The following is a 24,705-nucleotide window of genomic DNA, read 5'->3' on the forward strand; positions in this document are numbered from 1 at the left end:
TATATGGGAATATGCTCAACAAAATCACCAATGCAATAGTTCAGAAAAGCCGTTGGATTTCAATCAATTGGATTGAAATTTCTTCCACTAATTTTGTAGTATAATTCAGAAAACGATCCTGCATAAATTATCCTTCCGCCTTCTCCAGAGCAGCTTTGTTTCCTAACTATTGTCACTCATTTCTACTATTTTAAGTATCTGATCTCTCCTGCTTTCTACCCCTTTACAAACTTGCTTTCCCCTTTCCTCCTCCCTACCACACCCAAACTTTGCCACCTTGAAACCTGCTCACCTATAATTCTTCCAATTATGATGAAACATCATCTCAGTTTCCATCTCCCCAAAAACCACCCGATTTGTTTGGTATTTCCAGCACTATTTTTGATTCCCAGTACCAGCATTATTTAACTTTGTGTTTTATTGAAGCAAAGTCTTGTGTATACTCATACCTTTTATTCTGGAATCTTGAGGGCTTGTTTGCTTTGAAGTCTAACTTCTGTGTCAAAGCTAAAAGAAATTATGCAAAAATGTAAACAATAAACTTGACTTTTTAAAAAAAAAATCACATACATAGCTCTACAGTTAAAATCTTTTCCAGATCCACTTTCTTTAAACTCACATACACCATTCAAATAGTGCTGTACACCAAAGATGTCTTAAAATGGAGACCAATGTCTTTCATTTACAATCATTCTTTCAAACATGCAGTAAATCAGTTACATTTCAATCAATCCAATTGAGTTTGGGGTGGTAGAGAGGCACAAGTAGGAAAAATACTCACGAGAGTCATAGAAAAGTACAGCACAGAAAAGATCCTTTGGCCCATCTAGTCTGTGCCAGACCATTTAAACAGTCTAGTCCCATCAACCTGGACCTGAACCATAGCCCTCCATTCCCCTACCATCCATACATCTATCCAAACTTCTCTTAAACGTTAAAATCAAACTCACATGCACCACTTGTGCTGGCAGCTCGTTGCCCACACTCACAAACCTGAGTGAAGTTTTTCTTCATATTCTCTTTAAACCTTTCACCTTTCACTCTTAACCCATGATCTCTAGTTGTAGCCCATTCAACCTCAGTGGAAAAACCCTGCTTGTATTTACCCTATCTATACCCCTCAATTTTGTATACCTCTATCAAATCTCCCCTCAATCTTCTACGCTCCAAGGAATAAAGTCCTAATCTAGTTAATCATTTCTTATAACTCAGGTCCTCCAGTCACAGCAGCATCCTTGTAAATTGTCTCTGTACTCTTTTAACCTTGTTTACATCTTTCCTGTAAACAAGGTGACCAAACTGCGCACAATACACCAAATTAGGCCTCAGCAATGACTTGTACAGCTTCAACATAACATCCCATCTCTAGTTCTCAATACATTGATTTATGAAGGCCAATGTACCAAAAGCTTTCTTTAAAACCCATCTACCAGTGACACCACTTTTAATGAATTACTGGCCTGTACTCCCAGACAGTTTATTCTACAGGACTTCTCAGTGTACAACCACTCACTGTGCAAGAACTACCCTGGTTGGGCCTAACAAAGTATCTAATCCAATCCTATGCGGGACCCTGTTAAAGGCCTTGCTAAACTCCATGTAGACAATGTTCACTACTTTGCATTCAACTTTCATGGATACTACCTCGAAAAACTCCAAGATTGGTTAGACACAAACTACCATGCACAAAGCCATGCTGACTATCCCTAATCAGTCCCTGTCTATCCAAATACTCATATATCCTGTCCCTTAGAATACCTTCAAATAACTTTCCCACTACTGATGTCAGGTTCAATGGCTTACAATTTTCTGGTTTATTTTTAGAGCCTTCCTTAAACAATAGAACATTAGCTATCCGCCAGTCCTCTGGTACCTCACCAGTCACGAAGGATGGTTTAACTATCTCTGCTAGGGCCTCTGCAATTTCTGCAACTGCCTCCCACAGAATCCAAGGGAACACCTTGTCAGGCCTTGGGGATATATCCATTCTGATTTGCCTCAAGACAGCAAACACCTCCTCCTCTGTAATCTGTATAGGGTCCAGGACCTTGTTGCTGCTTTGCCTTACTTCTATAGACTCTGTCTCCATCTCTTGAGTAAATACAGATGCAAAAAAATTAAGGTCTCTCCCCTATCTCTTTTGGCTCCACACATGGATTACCATTCTGATCTACTGCAGAACCAAGTTTGTCCCTTACAATCAATTACTCTCAACAATCCCTTAGGATTCTCCTTCACTTTTCTGCTAGGGCAACCTCATGCCTTCTTTTAGCCTTCCTGATTTCTTTAAGTGTTCTTTTGCATTTTTTATACTCCTTACATACCTCATTTTTTCCTACCTACCTGCCTGTACCTGTTATACACTTTTTTCTTAACCAGGGCCTCAATATCTCTCGAAAATCAAGGCCTCTAAACCAGTTATCTTTACCTTTTATTCTGACAGGCACAAACAAGCTTTGTACTCTCAAACTTTCACTTTTGAAGGCCTCCCATTTACAACGAGCACCTTTGCCAGAAAACAGCCTATCCCAATACACACCTGCCAGATCCTTTCTGATAATTTCAAAATTTCACCAATTAAGAATCTCAACCCACAGACCAGACTTATATTTTTGGATATTTACTTTAAAACTAATGGCATTATGATCACTAGATGCAAAGTGCTCTCCTACACAAACTTGTGTCACCTGCTCTCTCATTCTGCAATAGCAGATCAAGTATCACACATTCTCTCATTGGAACTTGTATGTACTGCTTACGGAAACTTTCCTGAATGCATTTGACAAACTCTACTCCATTTACAGTATGGGAGCCCCAATCAATATGTGGGAAGTTAAAATCTCTGACTATAACCACCTTATGTTTCTTGCAGCAGTCTGTGATCTCTACAAATTTGTTCCTCTAAATCTCATGGACTGTTGGGTAGTCTGTAATATAGCCTCATTAACGTGGCTATTAACCTTTAACCATTAACCTTTCTTATTCCTCAATTCCACAGATGACACCTCGCTAGACAAGTTCTCCAGTCTATCTTGATAGTTCCCTAACTACTAACGCCACCCCTCCTCCTTTAATCCCTCCCACTCAGTCATGTCTAAAACAACAGAACCCCAAAATATTGAGCTGCCAGTCCTACACCTCCTGCAAACAAGTTTCACTAATGGGTACAATATCATAATTCCATATGATGACCCATGCCCTGACTCATCTGCTTTTGCTATGATACTTCTTGCACTGAAATTTATGCAGCTCAAGATATTAGTCACACAATGCTCAATGTTTTGATTCCCAATTTTGTCTGAGGTCATAACAGCCAGTTCCGCAACCCCTCTACCATCTGTTCTGGCACAATGGATCCCATCTCTCTGCAACTGTAGTTTAAAACAAGCAACCCCCTCCCAGCACCACACCTTCCTGCTATGATATTTGTCCTCTTCTAATTCAGGTGCAAACCATCTCTTCTGTACAAATTCCACCTTCCTTGGAAGAGAGCTCAAGGATCCAACAATCTGATGCAACTCCCTCCTACATCAATTCCTTAGCCACATGTTAAACTATGTAATTTTCCTATTTCTGGCCTCCCTTCCAAGTCGGATGGGTAGCAATCCTGAGATCTCAATCCTGGAGGCCCTATCCTTTAATTTAGCACCCAACTCTTTAATTTTTAAATTTTATTTCTAAATCTTTAACTTGGCACCCTTGAACTTCCTTGCAGAACCTTGTCGCCCTACTGATATCATTGGTACCTACATGGACTGTTCACCCTCTCACTTAAGAATGATGAGGATTCAGTCAAAGATGTCCTGGACTGAGGCACCCGGGAAGTACAGTATGATATGGGAAATTCGTTCTTATCCACAGACCCTCCTTTCTGTTCCCTTAACTAATGAATCCCCTATGACTATAGCTCGCCTCCTCACCCCCACTCCTCTTCTGAGTCACAGGACCAGACTCAGTGCCAGAGAACTGACCACCGTGACCTTCCTCTGCTAGATCACCCCCACCAACAGTATCCAAAGTGGTATACCTGTTGTTGAGGGGTTGGCCAGAGGTACTCCACACTGGCAATTCAGCCTCTTTCCCTTTCCTGACTATCACCCTAGCTTCCTATGTCCTGCGCCTTGGGTGTAACACTGAAGGTCTCCCTGCATTACCACATCCTGCAAGAGGAGCATTCAACTATCCTGCCTGTCATCCCCACAAGTAAAGAAGGTAAAACAATAAATAAACTGGGGGGGGGGGGTTGCAGGGAGAATCTAGCTACAGCTTTTCACTTTCTCTCACTCAAGCCTCGAAGAGCTAAATCCTCAAATAACCGCTCCAACCTTGGCTGTTCAGCTTGCTCCCGCCCTATTTTAATTTGTTCTTGTTGATCAATCCCAATCGCCGATTGGCCACTGTTCAAAACACCAAACTGCCATAACTTGATACCTTATGTACTCAACGGTGAACCTGAGCGAGCTACGTCTTCTAACACTTTCAATCTCTGATTGGTTGCTGTTTGAAACACCAAAAATTAAAGCTCTAGAACTTTAATTATTCATCACCTGTGGCACTATATCTCCAAAACAAAGAAGTAGGCAGGACAGAGAATACAGCTGGTAGATTAAATCAAACAGGTATATATAATCAGTCAAATATTCATACTTTGTAAATTCCCAGGTCCACATTTATAACTGCCTGCATATATTTGTCCCATGCAATGGCATACTTCTAGAAAAAAACTCTATCAATGTGTGTGCTCAAGATTTTAAAAATGTAATTGGTTAACTGTACTTCACCTTTTCTCCTTGGAGCGACGGAGGATGAGAGGTGACCTGATAGAGGTGTGTAAGATGATGAGAGGCATTGATTGTATGGATAGCCAGAGGCTTTTTCTCAGGGCTAAACTGGCTAACACAAGGGGGCATAGTTTTAAGATGCCTGGAAATAGGTACCGAGGGGATGTCGGGTTAAGAGTGGTGGATGCGTGGAATGCACTTCCAGCGGCAGCGGTGGAAGCGGACACGATAGTGCCTTTTAAGAGTCTCTTAGATAGGTACATGGAGCTTAGAAAAAGAGGGCTATGCACTAGGGAAATTCTAGGCAGTTTCTAGAGTAGATTAGATGGTGGCTCAACATTGTGGGCCGAAGGGCCTGTAATGTGCTGTAAATTTCTATGTTCTACATTATGTAATTCAGTGTTTCTCAATACTTGGCACAAGCAAATCACAATAAAGCAAAAATCAGCACTAAACCACAACTTCATACTTACAAATCTCAAAACTGTCATCATTGGAGTCAAAGTCAGCTTCATTTCCACTGTGAATTTGAGGCAGTTCAAGCATTTTCTTAGTCAATGCACATTTGTCATGTTCTTTGTGTCCGTTATCCAAAAATACTCTTGTGCGTGATTCAGCCACATCCTCCGAGCTAGAAAGTGTCAACTTGCACACACATGAATCAGAGATATTTGGGCTCTCCCTAGATTCTGATGGCAGGCTGATTGAAGTATCTTTACCATGATCTTGCTGTTTGGATTTCGCAATTTTTTGCTGAAGCTGTGAAGCAGAACAGCATAACACTCAAAAACAATTTTGACATATTCTTATATCAATTGCTTCATAAAAACCAATAGATTAATCTGTTTTGAGCTCACTCCTAAATTGCCTCTCATGCTTACAACTAAATAATCTCTATAAACAGACCTGTCTCCAACTGACCCAAGTCAAAAAAAACTTTAAAAATTATAGAATGTTTTCAACCTAGAAATTAAATTCCAAAATAAATTAATGGACACTATATTACTGGGAAGTTCAACCTGGCCAGGACACACACTGTGAATGTTGGGGTCCAGAGGAATGTCATTAAATAGAGATCTAGGGGTCCAATTACATAATTTCCGAAAAGTAGCAACAGGGTGGTGAAGGCAAAGAATGGTGTGCTTGCCTTTGATGGCCATGGCATTGATACAGGAATTGGGACATCATGTTACAGTTGTACAAAACATTGTCTAGAATGCACTTGGAATATCATGTGCAATGCTTGTGAAATATTATAGAAAGGATGTGATGAAGCGAGAAGGTACAGAAAAGATTCATAAAGATGTTGCTTGGACTGAGTTACACAGAGATTGTTTTCCTTAGAACAAAGGGGTCTGGACATGATTTTCTAAATGTTTATCCCAGGGAAGGAGAGTTTAAAACTCATAGACATAGATTTAAAGTGGGAGCGGGAAGATATACAAGGGATCTGAGAAGCAGGCTTTTCCCCCCCAGGGTAATGACTAGGTGGAACAAGTTGCCAGAGAAAGTGGCAGATGCAGGAATAACTACGACATTAAAGAAACATTTGGACAGACGTATGAATAGGAAAGGTTTAAAAGAATATGAGCCAAACCCAGGCAAATGGACTTAGCTTATATTGATTAGCATGAACAAGTTAGGCTGAAAGGCCAGCTTACATACTGCATGAATCTATAGGAGTTTTCCAGGAATTTCATAAGGTTTATAATCAGGCAAAGTGATGAAAAAGGCACAAGTAACGGTGTTGGGAGAATATGAGAGATTAATCAGTGGCAGGAGGTAGCTTTCTAAAACAATCTCTTCAAAATAAAAACAAAACAATATCGTCATATTTCAACCAGCATAGGTGCAACAGAACTAGTTCATTGATTCCTTCCTTCTTGCAAAGCAATTCAGCTATTTTGCAAGTGGGACTAACTATATTAGCCTGCAAGAAAATGAAATAAACATTTTCCAGGGTCTTGATTGAAATTAATCACAAAAAAAAGGAACAAACATGGGCCTATGTTGAGCTTAATTAAATTGGTGTTAAGTGAATGGCTAGCATATAAAAAGTTTTCTGTGAAAATCTGAACTATGTGGAATTATATAAAGCAGAACTCTAGGTTTCATAAGCAGAATCAAAATGAAGGGGAATTCATTTCAACATATGTAGCTGAATTACAGAGATTGTCTGAGCATTGTCAGTTTGGTAATGAGCTTAATGATACACTAAGAGACTGGCTAACTGAAGCACAATTACATTTAAAAGAACAGTGGAAATCGCTGTTTCAATGGGAACTGCAGACAGAGGCTCATTTGAGTAGCAGCCAGGAACGAAAGTGAGCACGAACAAAATTGCAACATCTGAAATGAAAACTGCCCAGCTGCACAAATTGTGTTACCATTGTGGCAGGCGCTCACATACATCAAACAAATGCAGATTTAAAGGCAAAGACATACAAGAAATATGTTGGGCAGACAAAAATAAATGGACTACTCAAGGAAGAGGAAAAAGCTATAAAATCAAGTTGCAGTTTCAAAGAGAGCACTAATCTGCATGCTGTTGATGAAAATCTGATACTGATGAGAGTAACATAGGATTGTGTGGCCTTGAGATTTACAGTGTGAAAATTAGCAATAGACAAGCAATATGGATTATTCCAGAATTAAACGGCAAATTAATTAAAATGGAATTGGACACTGGCTCACCTGTTTCAGTCATTCCACAAAATGAGCTTGAACTGCATTTCAAAGATACCAAACTGAAGTCTGGAGAACTAAGAACTTATACTGACGGTATTTGATTACTGACGGTATTTAAAAGATAATTGCTGACGGAATGACATTCTTGACAGTGAAATACAGTCCGCCTTTGGATTTTGCGAATTCCGCATCCTTGAATTCAACTAACTGCGAATCACGAAAACCCGGAAGTACTCTTCCAGCACTTGTTGTTCGAGCATGTCATGTACAGACTTTTTTTCTTGTCATTATTCCCTAAACAATGCAGTATAACAACTATTTTACATAGCATTTACATTGTATTAGGTATTATAAGTAACCTAGAGATGATTTAAAGTATACTGGAGGATGTGCGTAGGTTATCGTGGATCGGGATCGAAAAAAATCAGAAGTTCTCTTGCTAAGTAAGTCGGAACAGGTACATCCAGTATTAGTTAGCGTCAGTTAGTCAAACGTTTGCATCTGTATATAGTATATATTTTACCTTTCTGTGCATATAAAACACTTAAGAACGCACGTTTCAGCGCCAGGCTCAGGAAGTTCCAGAGTTCGATCTAGTGACAGATCGCTATCAATGAGCTCTCCACCGTGGCGGGTTGATGTGGAGGATCAAAAACCCGAAACCCCCAAACCCAATAATTAAACCACTGCGTTGTTTAGTAATAATTGTAGCTTTCATTGAGGCACAGCCTTTCTCACTTTATCCTTAAAATTGGTCCGATCATTGACTGACGTAGCCTAACACTTTTCTAATGACCGATGGCATTTCACCCCTTTCCAAAAGCTTTATTATTTCCACTTTATTTTCAATTGTTATCGTGATTATTTTCGTGAACAGAAACACTGCGGATTCAGATCTCTGCCGCTGGGTCCTAATGTCCACCGCACTGAGCCAGGTTAAATAAGGTCTGGAGTTCAACTGGCTCCTAAGGTCCACCACATTGAGACAAGTTGAATAAGGGACTTCAGCAGCTACGAATTTTGGTATCCGCAAGGGGTTCCTGACCCAATCCCTCGCGGATAAGGAGGGCTGACTGTGTAACAACCAACAAGCTTGCATATGGTAAAAACGTAAGGACCAGCATTGTGAATGCATGACTGGCTGAAACAACTGCAACTTGATTAGATTCATCTACAATTTGCAAGCCACCACATCCCCTGCAGTGAAGCCATATAAAGCTGAATTAAGAAAGGTACTGGATGATGCCACAACTATCTCCAGCTGAACACCATGACCTGATGCCCAAGAGAGGACAAACAACATGTGTTGATGCCAAACTCTGTGACTCTGGTTGGAAAGCATCCTAAACACTGTTTATTCTATACTGCAGAGGACAGGATTAAACGTGGGCCTCTGTAGCTCTCATATTCCTGAATATCCTATGGAAAAATGCAAGTCACCACTTCAGTAGAAAATAAGTTTTGTCAAAAAAAAAAGAGATTGAAAACAATCAACATTAAAAGACCCCACAAGATGAAATAAAGTGCTGAAAAAAAACCTATGAGGCAGCATCTTTGAAAGGAGAAACATGCACATGAAAGACTCTTGTCGGGTAACTTGGGTGTCCTTGTAAATAAATCATTGAAAGTTTGACATTGAAAGGACAAAGACAAATGATTTGAGAATTTGAAAAAAAAAGAGCAAGACTATCTTACTAAAATTATGCAGTCTCTTATGAGGTCATACACGTGGAAAAATATGGGTTTGGAACTCTTCCTTCAGTGGCTGTAATATCTTTGACAAAATGGAACTTAGATTTAGAATTTCTAACTGATCCTGCTTCCGCATTTTTCCCCTTGTGGAAGTTCAGAATCCTTTCCAGATTTCCACAACTCTTATTAAGTGTTATTAAGTGCAAACCTTTGTGCAGTCCTGTTCTAAAAGGGACTGCCTTCTCATTTTACACCATTAGGGGAAAACTAGGTGAAAAGTTGTTTAAATTTGATTGACTTTTATTATAGAATATTCATGGCTTTTAATTAAATCACTTACAATATAAACATTTATTACAAGCTGTCTAATGGCTCCATGTATAAATAATATAGAGGATAAGGAGACAACCTCAAAGGCAGTTTTGACTTCAGTTTTACCTCTGTTTCCAGGACATCCAGGTCATCATATTTAGACCAACCAAGTCGATCAGCTAAGCGCTGGAACAAGCCACATGTTTCATCCATCCCAAGTCAATGATCAGCTGCAAGATCTATGGTTAAAATCCAAAAATCACTAACACGTTCATCTTCATAGAAATATTAAGCAAAACAAATGCAGACTGCTAAATTATCAAAGATATTTCTTGGACACCAGGCGTTAGAATTATGTTGCCGGATGTATATTTCCACTACAGAACGGTGAAAATATAAATACGTAATGCTGGAAAGAATAAATGGACAAACTCCGAACTTACAACAGCCAGTACTACCGGGAGATAATTTGCAGCATCGGGGAAAAGGCTAACTCAGAGCTAATGCCCAGATGCAGGGTTATTTCAAGATCAGAATCAGGTTTAATATCACTGTTATACGGCAGCAATATACAATACTAAAACCTGTGAATTACAGTGTGTGTGTGTATATATATATATATATATATATATATATATATATATATATATATATATATAAAGTTGAATTAAATAAGTAGTGACAAAATAAAAGAGAAAAAAGGTAGTGAAGTAGAGTTCATGGGTTTCCCATGGAACCAAATCAAAACCTGAACTACTACAGTGAAATGAAAACCCAGCAAATGCAGATGCTGGAAATCTGACAGAACAAAATCGGCTGGAAATTTTCAGCAGTTTGAGCAAATTGAGTGCTTGCAACATATTCTGTTTCAGTGAGTCACTCAGAGAATGGGACAGAAGCCCGCAAAAATGGCAGTCTCCGGACGAACGTTGTTTGAGCTGCAAAGGATTCATGAGTTCTGTCAATCTCAGACTCAGAACCAGCTCACTCTTACCCGCACACCAAGAATCTGAAAACCGTGCCACGCCGAGCCTTGCTCCAAGACCAAAATAAAAAGGAGACTGTTCCCGTAACCGTCGGCGAGTTTGAATTCTGGCGCCAGAACGAGGCGCCCACACGGCAGAGGTCACAACACGGGGAGGGGCATCAATGACTGACGCTAGGCGTTTAAATTACAGCTTCAGGCTCCAAAACCGCCCCCTCACGGGAGTATAGAGGAGAGGTATGTCTCAAATGGTGAGAGTCCTTAATGATTGATGCCGCTTTCATATGGCACCGCCTTTTAAAAATGACCTCGATGGTGGGGAGGATAGGGCCCGTGATGGAGGTGATTGAGTGTACAGCCCTCTGCGGAGCCATGGCTATCTGGAATGCTCTGCTGGGATTGTTTGTGTAGGCAGATTCAGGCAGTAGATGCATTTAAGAGGCTCTTAGACACACGGAGGTGCATGATATCGATAGAGTAGCCTAATCTCTTCTGTCTGCACTAATTAATTCAGCGCAACATTATGGGCTGAAAGCCCTGTGCTATACTGTTTTATGTTCTGTCATCTGGACTAGGTTCAAAGTTGAGCTACTCATTAGCACGAGTACAAGTGCAATGAAAAATTTAGTTGCTACTTGGGGCACATAACATACAAGCGGAATTCACTGAAATTAATACATAATGCCTATAAGAAAGAACACAATTAGTGTTGCAAAATTGTAGTAATGAATTGCCAGATGATTTGCCAGCTTGGAAAAAGACTTGCAACCCAAGCAAGATTCTTTTCTAAACAGATCCCATTTACCTGCTTGAGATCCAGATTTCCTTTCCACGTTTTTCAACCCTAGCCAAATATTTTTTATTTTGTAGTAAATACCTAACATTTAATACTGTTTACACTAGTGTACCTATTGCTACTTCCAGGGAGCCATAATCCATCCCATTGTTCTTTTCAACAAAAAGTTCTTGGATCCTACCATCTTCTATATACACCCTAGCCTTAAAGTTGTCTGATTTAAATGCCACCTGCAACTTGCTTGTCCATTTTCCTAATTTCCTTATATCTTATTACAGCCTTAGACAACTTGCTTCACTCTCCATTTTCCCATCAGTATTAACATCATATGCAGACTTATTAATCATACCACCCAAGTTCACAACCCAATCATTAATGTATTTGGTAAACACAATCCAACACACATCCCTGCAGCATATCACTGGTCACAGGCCTTCAATCTGGAGAAAAACAACTCTCCACCATCTTCCTTCAAGCAGGCTTCAATTATATTGGTGCCCAAGAAGAATGTGGTAACCTGCCACTTCTATAGATGTGTGATGGAGAGTATATTGATTGGATACGTCACAGCCTGGTATAGAAACATCAATGCTCTTAATCCTGCCAAGTCATGGATACAGTGCAGTCCATCACTGGTAAAGCTCTCCCCACCATTGAGCACATCTACATGGAGCACTGGCACAGAAAAACAGTTAAACAAAAGTTTCACTAATCTTTCCAAATTTTTGTAGTCCTAAATGTGTTCTCAAAATTAGTTACCACTCAGTTTCCCTTCACGATCCCAACATTTGCTGACATCACTAGCTACACTCGGATATCAATTCTGCACTTCAGGTTAACCAGTTCTTAACCATCCATTGCAACCTAATATAAAATCTCCAATCTTCCTTTTTTCACAAATGGTACATGGAGAAATTATATCCACAAAGTACTGCTGGTCCTTTAATCATGCACCTGAACAAAGGACCAGCAAAGGAACAAGTAATATTTTTAGGTACATTTGATGACTGTAATACTGTTGTAACTGTGATCAAAGTCACCAGAGAAAAACTGAAACTGATGAGATAGAAGTCTTTATTTGTCATAAAAATCTGGGATTCTCACAGAGACACTCTCTGTAAAGGTACCCCTTAATATCCAAGATAACAGTAACTCTTAGAGTTTCAATAGTTGCAATTACATTTTCTTTAATATTTTGGGTTAATAATGCTTCCTTTGAATTACATATCTACAGCAACAGATGTCTCTGAATGTTTGAACCCCATTGTCAGAAAGTAATTCACACAAATCGTCTAAAAACATAGGCAGAAATTCCAGACACTCAAAATTGATAAGTACACAAACACAATTGATTGCCTATACCTGTGACCATATTTGATGTGCTAACTAATAACATTTGTCTGATCTGCCAACCTGCACTCAAGTCACAATGATGCAAATAACATGTTGCCTGGTTTGATGCAAGACAATTAACACAACCTCATTGTCTGTGGAACAGCCTGTGTTTTTAGCTTCAATTTATTGCTTGAAATTTACAAAATGAATTAAGACTAATTGCAAGCTTCCTGAACTTAGTTACATTCACAATAAGAACTGAACCTGGTTCTTGTTTGAATTAACATCTGCCCTATTCACTTAACTCCAGAATACTCCTAAACAATGTTATCTTAAAGTATCCTTAAAGTAAAGGAGCAGTGCTGTACAGCAGTCTTGAGGTCTTGCAAGAGATATTTGATTGGGTTAAGGTCAAGATCTGACTGTGCCACTCAAGGACATCAATTTTCTTCATTTGAAGCCACTCCATAGTTGCTCTGATAGTGTGCTTTGGGTCTTTGTCCTGCTGAAAGACAAACTTCCTCCCCAGTTTAATCTTTCTGGCAGAGGCTAGCAAGTTTTTATTCAGGAACTCTCTGTACTTAACATCAATTGTCCCATCAATCCTGACTAGATTTCCAGTCCCTGCTGCTGAGAGGGACATGTTGATGGTGTTTCATGGCTTATTGCACAGTATTAGATTTACACCAAACATACCATTAAATATTGATGTCAAAAAGCTCCACTTTAGTCTCATCCAGCCACAAACCCTTCTTCTACATCTTCATTGTATCTTCTAAGTGACACTTTACGAAGTCTTTACAGGCAAGGATATCCTTCTTTAGCCAGGGCTTCTTCCTTGTTATTCCTTAAAAAACCCTTTTTTATGCAAGGCTTTTAGAGATTGTGGGGCCATGAACTTCATCTCCAGTTGCAGACACTGATTTCTGCAGCTCCCTCATGTCTTTGAGATGGTCTTGAACCCTTCCCCAATTTTGTGCTTCTCTATTATTATTTCCCTGAATTGCCTTGACTGCTTTTTTGACTTCATTTTGATTTGGTCTGTTGAAAATCTACCATACAGTTGGACCTTACGGGGGGGGGGGGGGGGGCATTTATTCAAGTGATCCTCCAATTTTCTACATCAACAAATTGGGTGAGTTGGTTAAGCAATATATGGTATTCAATCTGAGGAAAGCTAGCATAATAATTACAAAGGGGATGAATACTTTTTCAGCGTCACAATTTTGAGGCAAAATAGTTGTGGGAGCTAAATGCTGTTTCAAGGCACTACAGTATTACATTTCACTTGTTCCAAATTATGTCCATATGTTGACAGAAAAATAACCAAAAATATATATATTTTTTACTGATTCATTTGGTGACATAATGGTGACCTTTTCTTGCCCTATTTCCTGCACCAAGAATAAGTGAAGGTATTGGGTTGAGAACACAGCTCAGCACATCACAGTAAACAGCTTCCCCTCTATGGACTGTCTAAACTTCTTGCTGTCTCAGTCAAGCATCCAGCATAATCAAAGAACCACCCACCCAGACATTTACTACACTCTCCCATCAGACAGAAAGGTAGTGAAGTGGTTAGCATGTTTTACAGTACCAGTGACCTGGATTCAATTCCCACTACTGTCTGTAGGGAATTTCTACATTCTACTCATATCCACCTGGGTTTCCTCTAGCTGTTCCTGTTTAATCCCACAGTCCAAAGGTGTAACGATTGGTAGATTAATTGGTTACAGTAAATTGTTCTGTCATTAGGCTAGGGTTAAATTGGGGGCTGCTGGACAAACTCTGCAAATATAAAAGACAAATTAATCATAAGTAAATCACCAATAAATTGAACATGAGATGAAGCATCCTTGACATTGAGTCTATAGGTTGTGTGAACAGTTCAGTAATGGGGCAAGTGAAGTTATCTCCTCTGGTTCAAGAGCCTGATGTTTCAAGGGTAATAACTATTCCTGAACATGGTGGCAAGAGTCCTGAGGCTCCTGTACCTTCTTCCTGATGGCAACAGCCAGGAGAGCAAATGTGGGTGGTGGGGGTCCGTGATGATGGATGATGCTTTCATGCGACAGCACTCCATATAGATGTGCTCAACTGTGGGGATGGATTGGGCCATATCCACTACTTTTTGTAGGATATCCTGTTCAAGGGCATTGGTGTTTCCATACCAGGCTGCAATTCAGCTCATCAATATACTCTCCAGTACACATCTATAGAAAACAGTAAAAGTTTTAAATGTCATGCCAAATCTTCACAAACTCATAAGTAGAGGTGCTGCTATGCACTTACTGAAGGCAATAATCATGTCCTTGGACTTGCTGATATTGAATAAGAGGATGTTGTTGTGGCTCCACTCTGCCAGATTTTCAATCTCCCTCCTACATGCAGATTGATCACCACCTTTGATTTGGCCAACAATGGTGTCATAAGCAAAATTAAATACAGCATTGGAGCTGTGCTTAGCCACACAGTCTTAAGTTAAAACAAGGGGGCTAAGCACTCAGCCTTATGGTTCATCCAGGGCTTCTGGTTGGAGAAGACTGAGTAACTCTGAGGTGACACACTCATCTACAACTGTTTTTATATAAAGCCCATGACAACTGGGGTGTATTCACTGAGATCTACGGAGGAGTCCTTGAAGAAAACAACCCAGTCCACCAATTTGAAGCAATCCCATAGCCACTCAACCTCCTGTGACCACCTCTTTATTGTTCTAATATCTGGAGCCTTGCTGTTTAACCTCTGTCTGTTCCATAAGGAGCGAAAAGGATTAAAGTTTTTTTAAAAAAGTATGCAGATAAGAGGAGGACAACCAAGTGACCAATTTCCCAAAATGCAGACTGGGCATGGAACAATAGATATTCCTCATCTTAGTATAACAATGGTCTAGTTAGGCGGTCAACATTTAGAAACAAGGAACCTATATACATTAATGTATATCTGGGAAAGAGAAGCCAGCTCAAAACAGTTTCAGTTCAATTACTACACACAGAGAATGAATAAATGAAAGAAAACAGAAAATGGTTCCACTTTCAGAATGTAGCTACATTACAGATTAAAGCTGGAGGGCTTTTAGTGTGTCACGCCTTTCATCCACTTACAATACTGCTGTACATAGTGGTTTTATCTACTTTTTTATTACAATATAATTTACTTAAACTTTACATTAACAAAATGTAGGGTAGAACTCCAGCAGTGTCTGCAAGGGCCTGTGCCGCCCACTTTTATTTGCATCAGCACTCTATTGCTGATGGGTTGACAGTTCATTGTAAGATGAGCCTCAGTCCTCGATATACTCCCAGAGATCTTTCTCATAGCCTTCGTGCATGTGCTGCAGCAACATCTTCCTCCGACTCACAGTATCTGTACTTGTCCTGCACTTTTTGCTTGATGTCCTGTAGGGAATCCTGGGATACGTCCCTCTCCAGACAGCACTTCTGTTACATTCTCCAAGTCTGCCTGATTGTTCTCAAAGATAATGGACTGGTTGTTCTTTCATGTCCTGTATGTGTTACCTCACTTTTTCTAATATCACTGTTTTTGCATTTTTTAATTTAACTATTTAATATAGATATATAATTAATTGATTTTTTTTGTAATGTATTATCCATATATTGTACTATTGCCGTTAGGATAACAAGTTTCTTGACACATGCCAGTAATATTAAACCTGAAGTACCTGGTTTTCTGCATTAATTACTCATAAAATGTCTGATCTTCATCCAAGTCACAATAATTGACAAACACAATCGGCCTAAACTAAACACAAACAATTGTACTTCTCATCAGTACTGAGTACACCATTTAAACAATCACAGTCTAGGTTTAAAAGAAGTATGTAAATTTCTGGGGTAATACCTTCTACAAAAACTATTTGGAGTCAGGTGTTTCGAATAATGACAAAGTATTGGAGGTGTGGGTTGTAGAGGTGCCTTTATTAAAATAATCATGCATTCAGGTTACTGACAGAGCCTGCTCTTCTCAAGAAAGATGAGTTTCTGTGCACCATGCCTTGATCAAATCAACTTTCGGAGGACTTTAGAAGAATTGTAGAGATGCATGACACTGGAAAAGGCTAAAAAAGCATTTCTAAAGTCTTGAGTGTTCGTCAGTCCACAGTAAGAGAAACTTGGCTGCAAATGGAGGAAACTCAGTACTGTTGCTGCTCTTCCTACAAGTGGGTGTCCTGCAAAGACCACACCAAGAGCACAACATAAATGCTGAAGGAGGTGCAAGAACCCAAGGGTAATAACAAAAGATCTGCAGAAATCTCTAGAACTTGCTAAAGTCTCTGTTCATGTTTCCATATAACAAAAACTGACTAAGAATGGTGTTCATAGAAGGACAACATGCAGGAAACCACTGCTCTCCAAATAAAAACTGCTGCACATCTCAAGTTTGCAAAAAAAAAACCCTGGATGTTCCACAATGCTTCTGAGACATTGTTTTGTCGACAGATAAGACAAAAGATGAACTTTTTGGCAGAAATGCACATTGCTGTTTGGAGGAAAAAGGGCTCTGCGCACCAGCACCAGAATCTCATCCCAACTGTGAAGCATAGCAAAAGGAGCATCATGGCTTGGGGCTGCTTTGCTGCCTCAGGGCCTGGATAGCAGATCAATGGATCTGGGTCTGAGAGGGTAAACATCATGTTGCGGATTCCTTGGCATCCATATCTCCAAGGACCTTGTGTGGTCTGTACACAGCAGTTGTGTGGTGAAAACAACACGACAGCACCTCTTTCACTGCAGACGGTTGAAGAAGTTTTGGTATGGGTCTCCAAATCCTAAGAACTTTCTATAGGGCACAACTGAGAGCATTCTGACTGGTTGCATCACTGCCTGGTATGGGAACTGTACCTCCCTTCATCACAAGACTGTGTAGAGAGTGGTGTGGACAGCCCAGCGCAATCTATAGTTGTGAACTTCCCATGATTCAGGACAGTTACAAAGACAGGTGTGTAAAAAGGGTCCATAGGATCATTGGGGACTTAGTTACCCCAACCACAATCTATTCTAGCTGCTACCATCTGGGAAGTGGTACCACAGCATAAAAGCCAGGACCAACAGGCTCCGGGACAGCTTTTTCCACCAGGCCATCAGACTGAATAAATCACGCTGATTTGAGTGTATTCTATGTTATATTGACTGTTCTATTTATTATAAATTACTATGATTGCACATTGTACAAGTAGACAGAGACATAATGTAACGATTTTTACTCAATTATGTGAAGGATGTAAGAAATAGTCAATTCAATTCAAATTCAATCATTGAGGGAACAATGAATTAAAAATTGTACTGATATTTTACAGGAGAATGTCAGAGAAGTGGTCCATCATCTGAAGCTTAATAAAAGTTGGATGATGAAACAAGACAACGATCCAAAACATGAATAAATCAACAAGAGAATGGCGCAAAAAGAAGACGATTCATGTTTTGGAATGGCTGAGTCGAGTCAGAGTCCAGACTTTAGCTCGATGGAGATGCATGGAGATGCAGTGGCATGACCTGAAGAGGGTGGTTCATGCAAGGTATCCCAGGATATTGATGAACTGAAGCAGTTTTGTATGAAGGAATGGTCTAAAATCCCTTATCCACATTGTGAAAGTCTGATCAGCGGCTACAGGAAATGTTTGGTGAAGGTTATTGCTGCTAAGGGAGGTTGTACCGGTTATTCATTACAAGAGTTCCCATACTTTATCCAGCCTGGACTGTGAATGATTAAGCAATGTGTTCAATAAAGACATGAAAAGTACCATTGTGTACCTTTATGTTGATGAAAATTCATTGCCCTTGCTGGATGAGAGACAGAAGGGGATGTACTCCAAGCTGGGCTGGTATGCAGAGGGATGAGACCCCCCCACCCCACACACACACACACACACAACATATTGTTGGTAAACGAGCGGTTGCTGAACAACAAAATTGAGGACCGAAGGGCAAGATTGCCCTATCTTTGGGAAATGAGGGATTGTTGTGCTCTGTGTTTTACTGAGTTTTAGCTTACTTAGAATACACCAGATCTGAAGGCTTCTTGATACACAGGATGTACTGAGCTGCTTATTTGAAAAAGGCAAAAAGGCTGAGGTATGTATTTGATGATAAACAGTATGGTGTTCCAATGTGGTGTTTTTGACGTACTTTGCTGTCCTAACCTTGAACACCTATTTACCAAGAGAGTTCTCCATGATCCCAACTGCAGTTTACACACCACCAGCAGTTGACTACAATCAAGCACTTGAGATACTGCATGGTGCCAACACCAAACAGTCCACCCTCTGAATTTCACATTATAGTCTGGGATTTCAATCAAGCTTGCTTTGAAGATATCACTGCCCAATTAGTATCAGCAAATAATCTGTAGCACCAGAGGTCCCAACACACTAGACCAGGGGTCAGCAACCTTTACCACTGAAAGAGCCACTTGGACCCGTTTCCCACAGAAAAGAAAACACTGGGAGCCGCAAAACCCGTTTGACATTTAAAATGAAATAACACTGCATACAACGTTTTGTTTTGCCTTTATGCTATGTATAAACAAACTATAATGTGTTGCATTTATGAAATTGATGAGCTCCTGCAGAGAAAACGAAATTACATTTCTGCATGCAACAAAAACATTTTGAACTCCAAAAATAAGATGTTGGGTTGAAGGTTACTTTTAAGTAAAATACTCAACGTCTATTTGAGTCCTTCTTGTGTTTATGAAAAACGCTAAACTTAAATTTGCCGCCAGCAGCAAACCAAAAATAACATCAGCCAGCTGTCAACCTGAAAAATAAAAGGAGTATTTCACTGAACAATGAAAACATATGAATATACGTAAAATAATAGGCAATTAAAATATTTATCATACTTGGCCAGGTTGACTCACACCTGACAATGCAGTCGTATTCGGTAGGGATGGATCGATGCTTAGGGGAGTGACCGGGAAGGATAATGTGTTTTTTTCCTCTCTGAACTCACAGAAGCGTTTCCCAAACGATGTTTGCATTGCGATGATTGCAGAATGTAAATACTCCGAATTTATCATGTCGTGACCTTGTTTGAACTCTCTCCAATTGGGGAAGTGAGACAATGTGCCTTTCTGTAAATCTCTGGCAAGCACTGTCAACTTGCGCTCGAATGCCAAAACATCCTCCAACATGTGTAGGGCTGTAAGTCCTTACCCCTGAAGAGCTGTTTTCAGTGTGTTCAGGTGCGCTGTCATGTCTACCATGAAGTGTAGCTTTTCCAGCCACTCTGGCTGTTCCAGCTCAGGAAAGGTGAGCCCTTTGCTGCCCAGGAAAGTTTTCACTTCTTCCAGACACGCGACAAAGCATTTCAGCACCTCCCCTCTGGACAGCCAGCGATAAAAACACGTTGTAGCGGTGTGCTCACGCAGTCAGTAAACTGCAGTCGAATAACTTTATTCGAACTAAACAGCCTTGCTTTTAAGCCTCCCTCAACCCAGCCCCCATGGACGCAGATGCTGCAAAAGACGCGTACTCACAAACCCCCGTAGGCTATCTCCCTTAGCCGGAATGCTGGCTAATTGTGAGCCGTTTCGGATGTGCCAGGAAATGTGTCGCCACACTTAGATTGTACAAGATCACCATAATCTTCAAATTTAGAATTACATTTCAAAACTAACAAACTAACATAAAATACATTTTAATTAAATACTGACCAATTATTTCCCAAAGCCACAGGGAGCCGCAGCACAGAGGTGAAAGAGCCACAAATGGCTCGGGAGCCGCGGGTTGCCGACCCCCGGACTAGGACAATGTGTTGTTAAACTCTCAAATGATGAAAGATTTGTAATGGATGAGTCCATGACAAATGCACGACATTGTAAAGCTTGAATGCTGCAAAGCATTTACTGACAAAAACAGTTTAATTTGGGTAAAAAGAAGTGAGGTAGTGTTCAATGTCCATTTAGGAGTTGAGTGGCAGAGGGGAAGAAGCTGTTCAGTGACAGCCAGCCAAACCTTCCTTTACGTTCTTGATCCGTCGATGTGTTGTTGCGGCCATTCAGGTATGACTATTCAGGTGTCAATCAGTTTTGAATGGCTTAGCCCATCAAACTAGCCCACTGAGGAATTTTAATGAACAGTATAGTACCAAGTAAACAGCCCTCTCTGGCCTCGTATGTCTTACAGGAGTCATGATATGATCTTCCCCCCCTTGTGTTATCTCTCCCTTGTCTGAAACAAATGTTCCAGTCCCAGTATGTTTTTGTTCCATCTTTCTCTCTCATTAGCAGCCTGGCAACAGTAACGGTTTGTAATTCTCCCAGGGGAGGGGGATATGGGCAACTCTATACCCTTCTGCCCATCAAAGTTGTTCATCCTTCGTAACACGCCCATCCTTCTAGGAATTTTCACCATAGGGGAAAATTAACTAGTACAGCATTTTACAGGATTACAGAGTTTAGCAAAAATACAGAACTATAAAGCAACTATAAAGCAATATAGATATACCTTCACTTAGCATCTTAACAGTCAGCGATTACATTGTCACTTCCTTTAATATGTTGTATCTGAATATCAAACTCTTGTAGCATCAGACTCCAATTTAATAATCACCTATTTTTTCTCTTTCGTCAGCAAAAGGGTTGTGATTTTAGCTTAAGTGTATATTACAAAATGTGAACCAATACGTGTGGTTATAATACGGTACATTACAAAAGTTTGTGCAAATCCTAATCTCTATTTTACTTTTTAAACTCAACATTCAATCTTCCATGGTGTTGTCTTTATTATTTACATGCTTTGTCAAATTCCCTCAAAACCAGATCCTGTTATTCAAAGTGGCATTTTGTCAAACTTTGCCCCTTTTCCATTTAACTCTCACATGGTTAACTTGCTCACCAGTGTGGAATAGGCTTTCACATACTCCTTTCATAGGAGTTATCTTATCACCAATGTTTTTCAAACTAAGCCTATTTTCTGAACTTCCACACAATTCTTTATTTTTGAGCAAGTCATTAATTTTATTTTCAGGACCCTTCATTCTATTAGTTTTCAGTTTAACATCTGCAAGTTGTTTACCTTTAAGTTCCAAAATAAACTGGAATTGATTCACAGGCATCTTGTTAACAAGCCATTGTTCCTTCAGCATGGTTACTGCTTCTAAAACCAATTCAGACTTTAAATTTTCTTCAATTTAGGAACAACACCTTTCCCTTCTCCTTCAATAATATTCATATCACCAGCTTTCACCTCCTCACTAACTTTTAACACACCTTCTAACACAAACAACTGAGAATTCTCACTCTCCACTGGTACCAAGGTTAACCCTTTCTTCACTAAACCAAGTCCATCTGACCCAAAAGAACTGCATTCCTTTTCAACTAAATCAGATAACTCAGACTTTTCCTGAGTTTCATTACTAGGTTCAGTATCACGTGCATCCACATCCTTCACATCCTGAACACACTCAAATGAGACTTCTACCTCTTCCAGGCTTTCAATACTAGTCCCTTTTTCAAATTCCCTGGGCAACTCCCATCCTGAGTAAACTCAACCCTGCGGGTTAAAACAACTTCATCTGCTAACCCAGCAGACTCCTTCAAGGTAATGGCATCCTTTTCAGCTAGGACTGCTCTTACATCATTATCTGGAACACATTTAAATTTTTCAACTTCAAACTGCTCTGTCAAGCCAGACAGATCATCCTTGTCCAACCCTGGACCTTCTAACTGCCTTATCTGTTTCTCATTGTTACTCTGAGCCTCTATAAATTCCCTCCTAGCTAAGAGTAGGTCTCCCTCCTCTCCTCCATCTCACCCTTCTCCATTTTACCATCTCCTAACCCCTCTTGGTACAGGGTCGGTAAAAACGTCTCAGCCTAATCAACACTGGACTCATTTAAACTGTCCTCTTGCTCGACATGCTGTGAGTGATTGCGCATGCAGGATAGATCTTAGAATCTAGGGGCCGGTCCTCAGCACTCACAGGCTTGCTCATCAATTTCACTGCTGCACCCACGTCACCACCTGCTAAATTATTACCAAGAAAGACATCCATGCCGTCTGTAATTCTGACCGCACCCTTACTTCGACTGGTCCAGATACCAGGTCACATTTTAAAATGATCCCATGCAAAGGCACAGCTTCTGCCCCTTTTCCTAAACCTCTTAAAACTACGTCTCCAGTCTCAGGACCAAAATCTAGCATCTTACTTAGTTAGGATCAATGACTGGTCAGTCCCAGTATCTCTCCAGATTCTCACTGGAACTGGGGTCTCTCCTTCTTTCACAGACACCATCCCCTCCGAAATTAATTTCTCACGCCCCTCTCGTACTCTATCTAACTTTACCTTCCTCGTTGATTTGCTGATCGACTCAATACACCCTGTAGGGACTGCCGCTTTCCCTTTTCCTGTCTCTTTCTTCGGAGCAAAGCACTTAGATGCAATATGACCAACCTTGCCACAATTATAACAGGTCAAGCCAGGAACTTTCCTGCCAGCCTGCTTGTCCTCCTTACCCTTCCCACTAGCTCCCGGCTTATTCTCTACCTTAGCCGGCGGGCTTTCTTTACCGTCCCTACTGCCTTTCTGGTAACTCTTATTTGAGGAAAACTTTTGTCTTGTGGGTTAGGGCATATTCATCTGCGAACCTGGCAAATTCTGATATAGACTTATTCGGCTTCTCGTTCAGATACATCCTGATATTATCCTAAACACAACCTTTAAATTCCTCAATCAGAATTAATTCTCTGTAACGATGGAAATCCTCCTCCACCTTTTCTGCAACACACCAACGATCCACGAACACACCCTTTTCATAGGCAAACTCTGCATACCTCTGATTCCAGTTTCTTTAAATCTCTGAACTTTTGTCTATATGCTTCAGGTACCAACTCATAGGCCCGAAGGATAGCCTCTTTGACTTCCTCATAATCCTCAGACTCGTCCATGGACAATGCCACATATGCCCGTTGAGCCTTACTTTTTAATGCACTTTGTAACAACGCCACACACTGATCTCTGGGCCACTTCTGATTCACTGCCACCTTTTCAAAATGCAAGTAGTAACTATCAACATCCGTCTCCTCCAACAGAGGTACTAACCTAAACTCCCTACTAATATTAAACTTCTCCTCTCGGTCTGCCCCACTACCCACGTTGCTATTTTTCTCTCTCGAACTGCCGTTGTTTTTCAGCTTCCTCCATCCTCCTTTCAGCTTTCCTTTCTTCCTCCTCTGCTTCCAGCTGTTTTAACCTAAGCTCATGCTCCCTCTGCTTCTCCTTCTCAACCAACTCAGCTCTTCCTTTCGCCTCCAACTCCTTTAGCAGGATCTCATACTCCCATTTTCCTCTTCTCCATCTCCAACCTTATTTTTTCCATCTCTAAGTGAGCCACCCCAACAACTGATTTCTTTTCAGGGAACAGGTTCAATGCATCAGGTGTGAACACATCCTTGGATATATAATACTGGGCTATGGCCCTCTGTATCTCCCACTTTTTCATTGATTTCACCTCTGGGAGATTTAAACCTTTTGCAATATTCACCAAGTCAGCCTTCCTGGCAACCTCTAATGCCCCTGCAGTTGGGTCTTTTAAAAATTTGACAATGTCCATCTCTGCTGGTTTCCTGTCTGGTTACCCACGCAACCAGATCAAATAATGGACTTATAGCCCGCTTCACTGGCCCCCCCAATTTGGTATCAAATCTCGAGATGACGCCCCAATTTGCTACGTACCCCGTAACTGGGTGTCTTACCAGCAAAGTTAGAAGTGTCCGTTGGAGTCTGGTACTATTTTCAAAAGTGTTTATTAGTAAAATATACAAATTAATATCAACAATGCAAATATACAGATAATACACGTTAGCAAAAGGGTGGATATAATAATAATCAATAATAAACAAGCTCTATCGATGTCTAGGGAATAATGAATTGTCATATGTGAATACAAAGTTCAATTCAGTTCATACAGGCTGAGGTAATTGTTGGGGAGAGAGAGCGAACAGTGACAGCCAGTCAAACCTTCCTTTACGTTCTTGATCCATCGATGTGTTGTTGTGGCCATTCAGGTATGCCCCCTTTGTCCTTTAGCTAGACCATTTTTCTATGGTGGACTTGTCACCCAGGCAAGGGTGGACACACACACAAGCCCCCACCC

At 40.4% G+C, this 24,705-nt stretch overlaps 1 protein-coding gene across 1 annotated transcript in view; it reads right to left on the reverse strand.

Annotated features, from left to right (window-relative positions):
• Nucleotides 1-10,509, reverse strand: part of gcna (germ cell nuclear acidic peptidase) — a 47,342-nt gene extending 36,833 nt beyond the window's left edge. Inside the window, exons 1-4 of the mRNA XM_059977063.1 lie at nt 10,468-10,509; nt 9,600-9,712; nt 5,255-5,540; nt 450-507 (exon numbers count right to left, since the gene is read on the reverse strand). Coding sequence (XP_059833046.1) covers nt 450-507; nt 5,255-5,540; nt 9,600-9,686 — 431 coding nt within the window. The 5' untranslated portion in view covers nt 9,687-9,712; nt 10,468-10,509. The remainder of the gene's footprint in view (nt 1-449; nt 508-5,254; nt 5,541-9,599; nt 9,713-10,467) is intronic.
• Nucleotides 10,510-24,705: the final 14,196 nt, after the last annotated feature.

Source organism: Hypanus sabinus, chromosome 8 (assembly GCF_030144855.1).
Source record: "Hypanus sabinus isolate sHypSab1 chromosome 8, sHypSab1.hap1, whole genome shotgun sequence".
Classification (NCBI taxonomy): Eukaryota; Metazoa; Chordata; class Chondrichthyes; order Myliobatiformes; family Dasyatidae; genus Hypanus; species Hypanus sabinus.